Genomic DNA, 15,205 nt, shown 5'->3' on the forward strand with positions numbered 1-15,205 from the left:
CGGGCGGCCCGCAAAGGCTGCGTCGAGGAAGCACAGCCAAGCGAACCAGCCGACAGTAGTAATAAAGAAAGATGCCATTACAATGGTAGATTTGTAATGGGTTTCGAAAATGCTAATTACGTTAGTCACGAAACGGTACCAAAGCCAGGTAGTCACTTACAAAAGTTTCCAGTTGATCCAGAGAACTCCAACTGAAAATGCGAGCGTCCCCAGGGCATACAAGCCTTGGTCGCGCGCTGCCGGTGTGATCCAACCATAGCCAGCCCAGACGCCATACCAACAGACCACACCCTCAATGGCACCAAGAAGCATCCATCGACCAAACTTCCAGATGTTGAGGCCCTGGTTGCGCTGTCCATAGACATAAAGCTCGGGAACGGCCAACAGTGTCTCGGCGCTGAGGTCTTGCTCCCAAATTCCCATGCAGATAACGCAGAGACTCGTGAAAAGTGTGTTGAAAACCGTCAGACTGGTAGCTTCATACAGAGACGTGCCGCTATAGCCGGTGTATCTTTGATACTGCGCTGTTGGCAGGTAAAAGAACATTTCCTTCCAGAATGTGTAAAGAATGAACTTGGCGGTACGGACGTAATTCCATCGTCCATGGACAAGCAGCATTCTCTGCAAGAAACGGAATTGAGCAATGGCATAGTCTGCCACGCGAGCTGCTTGCAGGCCTTCCTTTCCAGATATACCAATGCCCACGTGGCTGGCTGAGATCATGGCCAAGTCATTTGCACCATCGCCGATGGCCAGGGTTAGGCCTCGACGTTTCCTACCATGGTATTTCTTGAGGCGCGACCGGACGGTGGTTACAAGTAGTGCTTTCTGCGCTGGAGAGGCACGGCAGCAAATGACCGAGTTGACTTGCAACATCACCTTAAAGAATGTAGCAGATAATTCTGGCGATTTTTCAACAGCCGCAAGCGTTTGGCCATCAATAACAACCACACTATGGACTGAGCCAGTTGAAAGATCCTCTTGCAGGGCAATCAACTGCGAGTCAAGACTTCCCTTGGAAATGTCGAGAATATAGAGATCTGAACCGGGCCGGCAAATTCTGGCGGAGTGAGCGATGTTGATAGCGGTCTCTCGCTTATCACCTGTAAGCATCCAGACCTTGATATTGGCCTTTCGCAACCTCTCAATTGTCTCAGGGACGCCCTTCTGTAGCTTATCCTCGATGGCAGTTGCACCAACAAGATCAAACGACTGCTCGATCATATCGCCGGCATCCTCAATGCGCTGTTGACGATCACTGAGGCTAGTCGTAGCCTCGTCCCAAGTCTTTTTCCAGGCCTGATACTCTTGTTCCGTGATGAACTTTTGCGCAAAGAGTAGCGTCCGAAGACCTTCGGTGGCAAAGTCATCCAGATGCTTAAAGCACTTAGCAAATGTCTCAGAGTCGTCAAGCAGAGCTGGATCCTCGAGGAAGGCCAGGTGTTCGGGAACTGGTTGCTGGTAATGAACGGGAGTGCTCAAATACTGGCCTCGAGGGAGATCGATTGACACACCACGAGTCGCAATGGACAGACGGGGCTTATCCTCCGAGCGTCTAGAAAGTCGGCCAAATTCGAACGACTTGCTTCTATCCACATTGGGTCGTCTGCTTGTACTCCGATCCCTCGACACGCCTGGGTTTCGTCGGATGGTGAGACTAGGCCTACCACCAAAACTGTTGCGTGGCTCTTGCTGCTCGCTGCGTCGGTGCATCTCGCGCTCAAGCTCAGCGCTCTTGCGAACCTCACTAGCTTTCTGCTTGGCGATCTGCGACATCTTCAGACGAGGTAAGATAGCAGAGTCGGCACCTTTACAGATGACCGACACACGACCGTCTGGGAAACGAACAACGATCGACATCTTTTTCCTTGCACTGGTAAATTCAATCACGTCCAGGACCTCGTACTTGAGCTCTTCCTCGTGGCCGTCAGGCTGAGTGACCCGAAGAGTGATGGTTTGCGTCGTTCGGTTAACGACAAGGTAACCAAGTTCCTGAGCAGCCCTGACGAGAGCTAGCTCGTCGGGAGATGCTGCTTGAAACACTAACTCTCCGTTCTCCTTATATTCAGGCAAACAGGTATGGCACAGAGCTACGGCGAGAATGTACTGCTTCGCCTTTCTAGCAAAACCTGAGTTAGGGCGGAGGCGTAGGTATTCAATAAGATCATTCGTGGTAACGTCGGGCTGAATATGATCCGGTCGTCCCGTTGAGCGCCATTGGGACGAAGACCTACGACTTCCAAATGAATTGCGCGAAGGTGCCATTGAAGGTCTCGAGGGTGCCATAGATGGGCGATGAGACATGGAGGGTCGAGATGGCGAGGCGAGAGCTAGTGGTGTGGATGGTTCATTCGACGCCTCAGCCTGTTCCTCTCTGATAACGACCGTGACGGGGTCTGTCTTGTAAACTGAGGGCTCACTTGGCTCTGACTCTTCATCGAGCTTAAAAGCCTCAGCTTCATCGACCTTTGGTTCCAGGTCCATCTCATGCAACCAAACAGTTCCTGCAACGCTGATCTTTCGAAATTTCATGATATTGTCCGTCAAGGTTCCCGTCTTGTCTGAGAAGACATATCCCACCTGACCCAGATTCTCAAGGATAGTATTCGTATTGCATCGGGCAGGGGTATCAGTCTCTTCATCATACATTTCAACATCCGAGTTCAGCATCAGCAACTGGCCGATTTTGACGATTTCGAGGCTGATATAAAGCGACAGGGGTACAACGTTATTGAACATAATAATGAACATAATAATGAATGCAATGATGATCTGGTAGAAAGGCACCTTGGCTTGTTCCAGATACCATGAATGCCTTTCTGTGCTCTTTTGCCATTTGACATAGCCCATAGACACCCCAACAGATAGGACCACAACATAAGTGGCAAGAGTAACGACGATTTTGCTTACAACTCGCTCTAGGGCTGGCTTTTTGGCTTTTGGGTGCTTGTTGGCGTTCATGCGAATCTTGCAGTCCTCGCCAGTGTTGATTACAAGCCCAATTGCTGTATTGGTGTTGCGAACAACACTTCCGCGATAAATAACCTCATTTGAAGTCAAGGGCACAGTCTTTCCGCTGACTGTCACGCGACCGTCAAAGTTGTAGAGGTCAGGGTTTGGGTTCTCAACGACAAAATCCGCCTTGCACTTGGAAATCCCCTCGATCGTGTCGCAGCCTTCCAAAGCGGGCGTGACCTGCTTGCTCTTGAGATTGGTCTCTCCATCGAGAGCCATGGTTTCGATGTACGCCAGCTTGTTCTCCCCGTCACTGTGTAGCAAGACAAGGTCTGCGGGAATAGGCTCGTCTCGGCAAAGTCTGATGACATCTCCGACCTTGATCTCGCTCCATCTCACAGGAACCCAACGCAATCCATTGAATTCCTCCTCCGGTACGGGATACGGTTCAGCGGTCGAATGGGTCAAAAACGGGTTAAGCTTTGTCCACTTATTAACTGGTTGTAGCTTTCCCGTGTATTTATCTTCTCGTCCAAGCACAGTCGCGAAGCCAGCGTTCTCGATTTTGTCCAGGCGATACCTTCGATAGTCATCGTAACCTTCTTTGACAATTGTCAACATCACAAAGAATAAAAGCGGTAGAATAGTAGTGTAGGACCCGGTCGTCGAAAGGCCTGGGACCTGGTGTAGCTGTTAGCAACAAATCCATCTTCAAGGTTCCGCTCATACACACCATCTGCGGTATACCAACGCAAAGGAAATAAAAGTTTCCAACGCGAGAGAACTGAAAGAAAAGTTGCTTGGGTATAAAGTCCCATACTGTATATCTTGACGTTCGGATGCTGTTCGAGACATATGCAAGACCACGACGAGTATCGATTAAAGGGGTTTCGTGTTCGAGTTCGAGAGGTATGCGTCGCCCATCAGTCGACACAGTAACATGTTTGCGACGCAGAATAAGCTCAACAACGGTCTTCTGATATACATCTGCAGCAACATCCTTTATGCGATTGACCAATGGCGCGGAACGACCGGCACCACTGTTGCGACGACGAACATTGACCTTTGAACTGGCTTTCGGTGATTCAGGGCGTGATGGCACCTCGGCCCCAGAACGATCTTGGAACATGATGGCTTGGCGAGGGGGTAAAACGAGTGTATTGAGGTTATCTTGGCCGACATGCGGGATGTTCGCTGACGTCGCAATGAATCGATTGGGCGTGATCGGTCGATTAACTTGAAACGAGTGACTGTTGTTACTGTATTTCCTGCCCTGACCCCAACTGTTCAACCATGGGGTAACGGTCTCTGCCCAGGGGAGAGAAGGACGGCTGAGCAAATCAAATCATGAGTGAGAATGGAAGGGATGAAAAAGTGGTTGATCTCGATCTGGAGTAGGAATTTTGGCCTGCCTTGATTCGGTGGTGGCGTGTCTGTGTCAGGGTTGTTTTGTCCGATGGTAGTCGGCTAGATAATAATAAGGATAAGCTTATACGAGGTGGCTGACGCGTTGTAGCGGGAATAAACGAATATGAATTTAGATATGAGTTTAGTTTATCATGATTCGAGAAGGCTATTTGGATGGGTGTATTGATGTTATGACGAGCTTTACAAGTAAAGGGATAAAATATGGGGAGTACGCGTGGAGCGTTGAGGCCGAACGGGAGGCTCCTCCTCTATGTCTCAATCTGGGGGAAGTCATTAATAGAGTGCATGACGATTTTAATCTGATAAACTTTTGCAATTACACCCATGCGTTCCTAGGCAAATGTTTACTTTACAAATTGATTGGAACCTCTAGAGGGTTTGATTAGAAAATTGGAACTGAAATCTCCTTCTCCGATTTATAGTCAGCCGCAATCCAGGTTCTCTCTCTGGCTCGGCCGTCGTAGTGGATCGTAAAACCACCTGTGGTCTACGTACCGAGACGAACATCAGCAAGTATCAATCTCATCATCCGCCAACCAGCTTAGGATTCTATCATTCTAACATTATATGATTACTATATGTTCTCTAAACTCAATTACACATGCTCTTTTGACAGGTTGAAAAATTGCTATCTATATCTTTACCACCATTTCATGGTTTTGGGAGAAAATCCATAAATCACATCATGGGAAACACCAAACCCCAATTCTTCATTTGACATTCACTTATCGCAATTATATGATGCAATCTCGCGAAAGGAATAGGCATGGATATACTTCCGGATCTTTCTTGAACCCCGAGGCATCAACTCGGGCTTTTAACGACCCTCCATGTTCAACTTCCCCTGTCAACCACACATCAAGGATCTTCAGTTGTAGCGAGCCCTGGCTCCCTCTCTAGACCCCCTTGTTGGACCGCTATTGCCTGCTTTCGTGCAGTTCCGGTTGTGACTTTTTTTTGCTTCTTCCGCTGTCACTTGTGCAGCTACCCGTGGCACACCACGAGCGTGTTGATGAGCAAGGATTATCGAAAAGTCCACAGCTTGAGTATCTTGGCTTTAGGCATTTGCTCATAAGTTGCTTTGAGAACCATGTTAAGGTGTAATTTGAGTATATATGTTGAATACAATTAACTTTATTATACTCCTGCATGTCAAGCACCCGTAAAACAGATTGCTGGACTAGCTTTATCAACCCCTTCGCATCAACTTTTATAAGCACAACAATGCAGAACAACGAAAAGCAGATAGCCTCCCTCCATGATTGTTTGGTTCCATTAACCATTTTGCCACCCCGATTCAAAATGCCTCCCAGATGAAACAACGAAAAATGATCTTTGCAAAAACAAAAACAAAACAAAAAGCAGATAGCCACACCCAATTTTGACATTCGCTGAAAAGACAAGAAAATGCGCCCTGAAGATCCAAACCGTTTTCTGATGCATGCGTAAGCCTCCGAATTGTATCGAGTTTCCCTATTTGATCGTGATCTTTTTGGAAATTCCTCTAAAAAGGTACCGGTCCTGTTGGTAATATGTATCATGCTGCTGTGGTCTGAACCTTTGATCTTTTGCCCCTTTAGTGCACTCCCGCGTGCTCAAAAAGAGCCCGGATGGCGTCGTTGTCCATCTTGGCCTCAAGCGCGAGTTGGAGCTGGATCCTCGCTTTTTGGGGGTTAAGGAAACCAGCTCCGATTCCTGCCTGACAGGGTCCCACGAAACCGCCTTCTGGTCGACGGCTCACTATCACGGGAATCTTGGTTTCACGGACTATGCGTCGGATCTCCTCAGTGCCCTTGGAAGTCCAGAATCCAGCACCAAGGCCTGCGAGGACGATGCCTCGTGCGCCGAGATCAACAGCCGCCTTGAACATGCCAACGCTGAGCTCCTGGTAAGCGTAGAGGATGTCCACTTGAGGCAGCGCTGACGATGGAGGTCTGGATTGTAATTTGAAATGGTGGTGGCCCAGAGGCCGTGATGGCGGGTAAAAGAAGACAGGCTGGATATTGACAAATGTTCCCAACAAGCCGCTATCAGGAGCTTGAAAAGCATCGAGATGGTTGGCGTTCACCTTTGTCGTGAAGCGAGCAGATCCGATGCGGTCGTTGATGGCAATCATGACTCCCCTGCCTCTGGCGTTCTGACTAGCAGCCAAAGTCACTGAAGACAGCAAATTCATGGGTCCATCAGCGCTTATAGCCGTCGCAGGACGCATAGAACCCGTTACAACCACGGGTTTATCGCTCTGGATCGTGAGATCAAGGAAGAAAGCCGACTCATCCAGAGTGTCGGTTCCGTGCGTCACAACAGCGCCTTGTGTAGATGGACTGTTGAGATCAGCCTGGATTTGCTCCGCCAACGCCTGTAACATGTCTGAACTCATGTCTATACTGTCTGTGTTGGCGAATTGAACGCCTCTCACGTTGGCAACATTGCACAGCTGTGGCACCGCATCAATGAGGGATTGGACACTCAGCGCAGCTGATTGATATCCCGTCGTTTGGTCAGCCGAACTAGCAGATCCAGCGATAGTGCCCCCTGTCGCATAGATGGTGATATTTGGAAGATTCGGACTGAAGCAGTTGAACTCAGGGGTGGTTGAGATTTCAAACGGGATGCCTGTCTGTATTGGCGCTTTTTGCAGTGCGGAGAAGTGTGGTTGAAGATACAGCTCATGGACAGGAGGGCCGAAGACTGAGGCGGCCCATGAACCAAACTGGAGCAGCGCCGTTGAAGGGGCCAACACACTCAGGATGATTCGCCACAGGCAAGTTGTCCAAGAAGCCGATGAAGGGGCCATCTTGATGGTCGACGAAGCAGCTGGTCCAGAGCAGTAAACAGGAGCAGTAGCAACCAAGGCGCGGCCGTGAAGCCGTTTAAAGCTGGGCATCATGATTTGTGATTCTTGAGTCTTTAGTTTAGACATCCAGTATAATACCGTAGGACGCTTGTCCTTCTTTCTCGCCAGCCAAGGTCCAGCCTCTGAGGAAAGTGAGAGAGGGAGATTTAGATATACTATGAACCCAGCAGCGAAATGTCCCATTCTTGTACTGCGCGTATGGCTAACTTAACCCATTTGCATTCGATTGTCTGTTTACAGTACAGTACAAAAATATTAGTCAATTTCTCCAACCTCGAGCTTCTGCTTCTGAGCACGGTGCATCGGCCCGTCAGACGAATCGCAGTCTATCTTACGACCCCTGACACTCACTGAGCAGGGTATGGAGCGTGGTCTGACATGGTTGCATTTCACGCATTTTTCTGGTTCTGCAGCAGCTAACAATTGATGAACTTTGCACCTCGTCCCTCGGCAAGGCCCTCGTGGTGATTGCATTTTGCGCCATTAGCCCAGGGTTCTCTTCCACTAAACATGGGGAGAGCGGAGGGGGGTCCCATGTTGTTATGGGGCAGCCAACGGCTATGGGGGCAGGCAAAGCAGACGGAATATGATGGATCAGTGTGAGTGGGAGTTGTAGTGAGTGGGTGTGTGCATGTGGTGGTGATAAATACAGTAGTGGATGGACGGATGTGATGTGCAGTAGGGGAAATGACTGAATAGCAGCCGAGAGAATGACGATGGCTGCAGGAAATATGTAGATGCCTTGCCTATTACGAGGTCATACTTTGGTGCTTATGTATGAAAATACCTTAAGTATCCGCTGGCGTATCGTGAGTAAGTGAATCATCCTGTATGCAGCTATTCATTCTGTCTTTTTGCTCAAGCCAAGACAATGACAGCCTGGTCAACTCGGCTCCGACAAGGGTGCCACTGGCACTTTGGTGTGCTCAAGGATGTTCGATAACTAATGAATACCCTCTTGAAAACTGCACGATTATCCGATCCAGTCCACATCCACGCTTACGGGTTTAGGTTCATGGTTTTATCAACGTTGCGTTGCGTTGCGTTGCGTTGCGTCGTGATAGATGTGTTGTTGGCTTCAGCTAAGCGGGCATGCAACTAGAGTAGACGTGCGTAACAAACAACAATGGATAATTGTTATATTGACTCGTGGCATGACATGCACAATATAGGTAGGTACGTTATGCTATCAGCGTCTCTTTTCCTAGGTTGTCTTTTCATGTATCTTCTGAGTCAAGAGAGTCAAAATCCAAGAATAAAAACATGGTTATCACATTTTATTACCTATCAAACACAGCCCAAAGCAGACACGACACTGCAACGCCAAGGTTACTTTGCACAAGATGCAAGACACACATGCACTGCACATGCTGTACAGGATAGTAACAGCAGGGTTTTCATTCTCAATTCTTCTTCCACCTGTGGGGCTTCCTAACCTGGCTCCTCATCCGATGCCCCGTAGACCCATTAGACATGCCGTCTGAGGCAATTCTAAACATCCATATCCATACCGATACAGCATCTTGCCTTAGCCTGGCTTACAACACATGCCACTTTATTCCGGCGGCGCATTAGCATTGTATATGCCAGCATCATCTTGATCCATCCGGTCTTTCTCTCTAGCTGCGCTTCTCAATTCGGTGCTCCTGGCCCGAGTCTTTGCACCAGTTCGTCTTTTGCTTGAATTCCGGATTCGTTCACACCACTCGAGTACGATGGCGCAACACCATCTTACAATTCACATGATGTTGCTGACACGCACCTAATCAGCTATGTACCCGAGTCTGTTCATAGGTAGCTAGAACCTTTTGAAGGGCTGATTCCTCACGTCACACATACAGACGGGAATAGCAGCGAGACATCAGGTGCTTTCTTCAGCTTCAGCTGTTGCATACCCATATGCACGTACATACGTAGTGGCACACAGGGAAACAGCCTGCAGCCTGCATCGTCAACCCGTGCAATGCCAAGACTACTATCAAAGGGTCCTCAGATCATAAAGAACGAACAAGGCCCCCACGGCAAAAATCAAGCCTGGCTCCTGCTTAATAAACCCGGCCGGGTATGTTATTCCTTATGTAGAGTAGAGGAGACTTATCTGCCCCGTCGAAGAAACATCAACAGCGGGTCTGCATTAGTAGCACATCCTAGCCTTCCAAGAACGATCTAGAGTAGAATTTTTCTTTCTTTTTCCTTGAAGAATGACAGGCAGCGGATTCAAGGTCCCTCCCGCGGTTTCACGGCATTCCCGCCCCATCTATTCCCACTGCTGACGACAACTCATGCCGGCACTCAGAAGAGGCAATGCCAACTAGTTGCCAAGGGATTGCAAGAATGAAAATAAAAAGTCTTGAGTTTCACTGAGACTGCTTTAAGGTTTCATGGCTGAACATCATTATATCTTCACAGACTTCCTTGGTTTCAGTCTTTGTGTAAATTCAATACGCTGCTTGTGGTCCACCCCGGGACTTCGCTATGTTTAGAAAAAGAATAAGAAAAAAATACAAGGCGGCAATTTCTTTATAACATCCTTTAATGCCGGAATAACGTCATTCTATACCATGATAGCACATGGGCGCTCCTATGCCGCAGTAGCCGGTGTAAGCTTCTCCATGCTAGCCCCTCCCTCGAACCACTCCTTCGTGATGAGCTGCTCGCGGGCAGCGTACAAGTGTTTGTAAGCAGTCTTGACTGTACCATCGCTGACACCCGCCTGCTTGGCTATAGGTAGTGAGCTGCGCGATTCTCCGACGATCTGGCACGCCATGTAGATGCATGCTGCGGCAACGGATAGAGGCGATCGTCCTGCGAGTGCCGAAATATTGTTGGCCCGCTCTGCCAAGGAGCGAGAGATCTTTGAGATTTTGTTCTGTTTCGTGAAGCCAAGCTGAGACACATAACGGCCGCATAGATCCTCGGCACCCACTGATGTGTTCTCGTAGTTGGTGACTGTGTTGAGACCTGTGGCTTCGCCGTCTTGGTCCTGCAGCTTCTGCAGAAAGCTCTGAAGTTGCTTGAAAACTCGACCGACTTCCTTCTTGCTCACGCTAGTCAGGTTGAAGATTTCACGGAAGGTTCGAGGCACGTTGTTCTGCCGGCACGCAATGAAGATGCAGCCTGCAATGACGGCCTCTTGGGGCTTTCCTTTGAGGAACTTGTGCTTATCCACGAGCTTGAAGATGTGCTTTGCAGCGTTGGATACGTTCGTGCCCATGTTGATAGCTTCGCAGTAGGAAACAATCTCCTTATAAGCTTGCATGAGACCCTTCTGTGACTTGTCTTGGTTGGTGTTGTTTTGAGTCCTGGACAGAGCCTTGTGTGCCTTGGTTTCGGAAAAGGCTACAGTCGTCGCGAGTTGCTGGCCTTCGACAAACTCATCCTGCGGTCCACCAACACGGCTGGGGTCGTCGCCTCCTTGGTCGTCATTTGCAAAAGTTCGCCATTCTGATCTCGTATCAATGATTCTCGAGCCGACTACCATGCCGCAGTCTTCGCATACTGTATCACCGCTGGAGAACTCCTCGACTAGGTGGGGCGGGCTGATGTTGCACTCAGGGCATACTAGGATGTTACTGAGGTCTTCCTCAAAAGCAGGCGCATCGCTGCCGTTAGGGGGCATCATTCGAGGCGGCGCGTTCTGCCGTTTAGGTTGAAGAGGATGTTTCGTTCGAAAATGAGATGCGGCGAAGTTAGGTGAGGAAGGGCGCTTTGTCCAATGGATTGTATGATAAGAATGACTAAGCGAGCTCTGACTGCGATGGCGTTTAGGCTCCAGACCTCTGGGCAGGCAGCCTGATTAAATACCTTGCCTCGCACAGCTTCTGAATGAATCACAAAGGGAAAATATCAAGGACAGTTGCTCAGGTTGTGTTTGCAATTAAATAAATAAGATGGACATTCACTGCTAGAGTTCATAAAAGCACACTGAAGAACAGGTGGTAGAGATCTAGAACGATACATGAGCACGTGATCTCTTTGTTCTTGCTGACAGATTCTGCAGAACCTTGGGGAAAGTTTACAAATTACCAACAAAGAAACCTTGAACAAATAAAGCTTTGGCAAGTCTGCTTGTTTTGTTCTTGTAGGCTTGACTTGATTACCTACTCCGTAATCCTTCTTCGTCCACCTAGGTACCTAGGTATCTAGCCTAAATAGTAACTCCCGACAAATCACAAGTCTTAAGCGCCAAGCCTGACCTGTCGATGCTTTGTCATGAGCCTGGCCAACGCAACTATGATAGTTACAACAGACTCTGAGTTCTGGATATGTACTTCCGTTTTCCAGGGTGATTGATATTCCCTATTCCTTTCACCACGAATCTCTCTGTAGTCCCAACTAAACGTAGTCATCGCGAATTCAGTATTGCTCCAGCCACAGCGGGGACTGTTCCCTGCCAAGACATTACGAACACTAAACTACTATAAGCTCTCCCTTCGACGTCATTCCTTCAAGCTGTTTTTCAAAGGGCATTTCAGATAATTCATCTTATAGAATGGCCGAGATTAGTCATTGGTAATACCAGCACAAGCCTTGGTTTGTATTTTAGCACGTCAAGGTAAGAATTCATCTCTCTATGTTAGATCTCATGATGTTGCATGATCAGGCCCATCATGAAATGTCTCTTTATTTTGTCCTCCTCCATCAACGATGCGCTAGAGTTTCCATTGTCCGAGGTCGGCCAATCACCAAGTGCCGAAGGACCACTCCGCAGTACGTACTTTCGACTCATTCACAAGTTGAGTCAATAGAACAAACATCTCAATATTGAACAAAGAAGAGCGATACCCCGATCAACTCACCAACCGTGCTTGGTCGATTCTCCCCATCATCGCTCTCTATCCAAGCCTCCTGGTCGTTCTAGCAAAGTACCAAGATGGCATCTCAATCCCAAGATGATGGGCAAAATGCCCTCCCACCTGTCAATATCAAGCCTCTTCTGACCAAGCTCTGGCCTAACGAGTCTGCTGTCTCTCCTCAGGAGATTGCCGAGGCGATCTCTCACTTTTTCACAAATCAGGTCACTGAGGCTCAAACAGCTTCTCTTCTCATGGCATTGCATTTCACAAAGCTTGATTTCAGAGCTGATGTTTTGGCTGAGTGCGCGCGTGTCATGCGAGAGGCCGCTGCATCTATTCCTGTAGAGGAGCTGAAGGAAGTTATCGAACGAAGAGGGCGAAAGGAGGGGGATTACAACGGTGGATTGGTAAGTAATCGGACCAAATCTACTTGATGAATGAGCAACTGTTAACATGATCTCAGTGTGACATTGTTGGAACTGGAGGTGATGGCCATGATACCTTCAACATCAGCACCACCTCATCCATCCTGGCCTCAGCCTTGCTCATGGTTTCCAAGCACGGTAACAAAGCCAGCACCTCAAAGTCTGGCAGTGCTGACTTGGTCGCTTGTATGAAGCCTCAGCCTCCCATCATCAGCGCCATCCGGCCTAGCACTTTGGTCAAGGCCTACTCTGAGACTAACTACACTTTTCTGTTTGCCCCTGTGTTCCACACTGGTATGCGCTACGTCGCACCCATCCGCAAGCAACTGCCCTGGAGGACAGTTTTCAACAATCTCGGCCCCTTGGCCAACCCTGTTGAAGATGTGCTCGAAGCCCGTGTCATTGGTGTTGGCCGAAGGGATCTTGGTCCGGCCTTCGCTGAGGCGCTGTGCATGGCTGGTTTCAAAAAGGCTCTCATCATCTGTGGCGAAGAAGAACTTGATGAAGTCAGCTGCGCTGGCAACACTCTGTGCTGGAGGGTCAACGAGACCAGTGCTGGAAGGCTCGAGGTTGAGCACTTCACCGTGCACCCGAGCGACTTTGGTCTGAGCACCCATCCCTTGGATACAGTGTCATCTGGTAAAGAACCCTCCGAGAATGCAGAGATCTTGTCTCGAATTCTGCACAATGAGTTGCCTGACGATGACCCGATTCTTGAGTTTGTTCTCCTCAACACTGCGGCTTTGCTCGTCACATCAGGTATCTGCGAGTCTGATACCAGCAACATGGGTGAGGGGGATGACGGCAAGGTCATCACTGAGCGCGGCCCTGGTGGGCAGCGCTGGAAAGAGGGTATCCGAAGAGCTCGCTGGGCCCTCAAGAGCGGCGAGGCCTGGAGACAGTGGGAAAAGTTTGTCAAGGTCACAAATGAAATCGGCGCTTAAGAGATAGGAATACGTTATTACGATTGAAAATGTTGTCATACATAAAGGCTTCATTCTCATTACACCTCTGACATGTCAAAGGCCGTTCCCGTCGTCTCAACGCCACTGCTCCCATGGTATAAATAATTCCAGTTCTTGTCTAAAAGTTATGTAGAGATATGTTGGTATATGTCGTGATTGTGGGTTTTGTTTCATGGTCCATACTTCATGCTTCAAGCCTGTGGTATTAAAACGCTCTTCCTATTTCTGGCGAAGCTGGGCTTGCTGTTGAAGTTGATGTCGTTGGTGAAAGCGGAGAGTAGGGGTTGGTTGAACTTGATGAGAAAGATTGTGGTTGAGGTCGGGATGAGGAGGATCCTGCGTGAGTTTGTATTCTCGAGCGATCGACTCCCGGGTGCCTTCGCATCAGCGTTGATTTGTTTCGCTGAATATCAGCTTCGTATGCTTTCCAGTCTGTCCTGAGACTTGTATTTCTATCCTCCTCTTCAGTGTCGTTTTCATCTTCCTGTCGCACAGTTGCTCGTGAAGAGGCGCGACTTTGTAATGACTTTCGAATTATTTTGGATCGCTGAAAATCTTCCTTTTCGTTCTTATCTAGCCCTGACTTTGTGCGCTTCTTCTTGCCAAGAGAGAAAGAAGGAGATCGGCCTTCACGTTGACATTGGCGTGGTTTGACCCACGAGTATAAATAACTTAGGATAGGCATGATGATAGGAGAGGAAAACGAAAGAAAGTGAACGAATGAAAGGACGAGCAAGAGATCGATAACCTGCCAGATGCCTACTTTAATATCTTGACAGGAGATATCGGTAATTATAATAAGATTTCAAGCCTTCCGTGAATGGGCGGGGATATCCTGGGGAGCCACAAGCTATGAATGGATGATCCTAGGAACGGGTCAACGGTTGCGTGCCGTGCAAGGCCACGTAACTACGGGGACGGTTATGATATGTTAGTTTATGGCAGAACCTCTGTTATCCGTAGGCCAAGATTAGTTGATCTTTGCCTTGGCTGGACTGATCTGTCTGGTGTGGTCAAGGGCGCACTACGGCTCGCACACTTGAGGCGCGGTTCTATAAATGGGAGCGAGCCGGGGTCGAGAGATTGATATATGTTTCTTTCTGGGCCCAAGACAAGCTCTCTCCACGAGCAAAGACGCTTCATTCTGGTTGATGGGATTGGTAAAATGGTTAGTTCAGGTCACGGCATGTTTCAGGTCTATCTTTGGAGTAGATCTCTTCCGAAATTCGCTTCTAGACTTCCATCGATGCATCAAATCGCGACAGAAAATAGAAGCATGAGACGGCAAGCAAGGATTCAAATCCCATAGCTATTTCAGAATGCAAAACTCAGAAGCCAAGACCAAACCACAAGCCCAGCTATCCGGAATGGGAGCAACCCCCAAGCACCAATACGAGCCGGTGGTGGCTATGTTGAGCCTATAATCAGACGAGATATTGACATGGACAAGACTTTGAATGGGATGCAGCTAGCGATTGGAGTTTTGTGGGAGACGCAACATGAGAAAAATCTATTACATAATGATGGTACAACAGAATCTTTACAAGCCGAACTGATAACAATGATATCTTGTGAGTTTAAGTTAAGAAAGAAGCTTTTCGGGAGGGTTCACTTTTCGCTGAAAGGTGAGTGTGGCTGAAGCATCACCAGTTTGCTACTAAGTTATTGATCGGCAATGCTGCGCCCGAATGAGACGTATGACACTGTCGCAATCTCACAGGCTCAGTCCTCTGGAAAGGACTGTGATCACTAAGCACTGATCATATTTTTCAAACAGCT

The 15,205-nt window shown here is 48.5% G+C and overlaps 5 protein-coding genes across 5 annotated transcripts; 1 reads left to right on the plus strand and 4 right to left on the minus strand.

Moving 5' to 3' along the window:
* Positions 1–156: 156 nt before the first annotated feature.
* On the minus strand, positions 157–4,312 carry FOBCDRAFT_283797 (uncharacterized protein; the record flags this gene model as incomplete). The annotated part of the gene is made up of 2 exons (XM_031182100.3): positions 3,689–4,312; positions 157–3,636 (listed from the first exon to the last, which is right to left on the minus strand). Exons 1-2 carry the CDS (start codon positions 4,082–4,084, stop codon positions 157–159), a joined length of 3,876 nt encoding a protein of 1,291 aa, XP_031042868.3. The 5' UTR covers positions 4,085–4,312.
* Positions 4,313–5,462: 1,150 nt separating this feature from the next.
* Positions 5,463–7,484, minus strand: FOBCDRAFT_211793 (Asparaginase/glutaminase). Its single transcript, XM_031182103.3, has one exon. It carries the CDS (start codon positions 7,421–7,423, stop codon positions 5,960–5,962), a length of 1,464 nt encoding a protein of 487 aa, XP_031042871.3. The 5' UTR covers positions 7,424–7,484; the 3' UTR covers positions 5,463–5,959.
* A 2,047-nt stretch (positions 7,485–9,531) lies between these two features.
* On the minus strand, positions 9,532–11,130 carry FOBCDRAFT_4677 (cyclin-like protein). Its single transcript, XM_031182104.3, has one exon. The coding sequence runs from the start codon at positions 10,860–10,862 to the stop codon at positions 9,822–9,824; it is 1,041 nt and encodes a 346-aa protein (XP_031042872.3). The 5' UTR covers positions 10,863–11,130; the 3' UTR covers positions 9,532–9,821.
* Positions 11,131–11,984: 854 nt separating this feature from the next.
* Positions 11,985–13,518, plus strand: FOBCDRAFT_4681 (glycosyl transferase). Its single transcript, XM_031182105.3, has 2 exons — positions 11,985–12,443; positions 12,500–13,518. The coding sequence occupies exons 1-2, from the start codon at positions 12,114–12,116 to the stop codon at positions 13,403–13,405; spliced, it is 1,236 nt and encodes a 411-aa protein (XP_031042873.2). The 5' UTR covers positions 11,985–12,113; the 3' UTR covers positions 13,406–13,518.
* On the minus strand, positions 13,519–14,296 carry FOBCDRAFT_4682 (uncharacterized protein). Its single transcript, XM_031182106.3, has one exon. The coding sequence runs from the start codon at positions 14,109–14,111 to the stop codon at positions 13,632–13,634; it is 480 nt and encodes a 159-aa protein (XP_031042874.2). The 5' UTR covers positions 14,112–14,296; the 3' UTR covers positions 13,519–13,631.
* Positions 14,297–15,205: the final 909 nt, after the last annotated feature.

This window comes from Fusarium oxysporum, chromosome I (genome assembly GCF_013085055.1).
Source record: "Fusarium oxysporum Fo47 chromosome I, complete sequence".
Classification (NCBI taxonomy): Eukaryota; Fungi; Ascomycota; class Sordariomycetes; order Hypocreales; family Nectriaceae; genus Fusarium; species Fusarium oxysporum.

Excerpts from the sequence above, each read along its gene's own strand:
- FOBCDRAFT_4681 (XM_031182105.3), top strand. The coding sequence starts at position 12,114 with ATGGCATCTCAATCCCAAGATGATGGGCAAAATGCCCTCCCACCTGTC. Across the intron at positions 12,444-12,499 it reads GGGATTACAACGGTGGATTG|TGTGACATTGTTGGAACTGG; the intron begins GTAAGTAATCGG and ends ACATGATCTCAG.
- FOBCDRAFT_4682 (XM_031182106.3), bottom strand. The coding sequence starts at position 14,111 with ATGCCTATCCTAAGTTATTTATACTCGTGGGTCAAACCACGCCAATGT.
- FOBCDRAFT_4677 (XM_031182104.3), bottom strand. The coding sequence starts at position 10,862 with ATGATGCCCCCTAACGGCAGCGATGCGCCTGCTTTTGAGGAAGACCTC.
- FOBCDRAFT_211793 (XM_031182103.3), bottom strand. The coding sequence starts at position 7,423 with ATGGGACATTTCGCTGCTGGGTTCATAGTATATCTAAATCTCCCTCTC.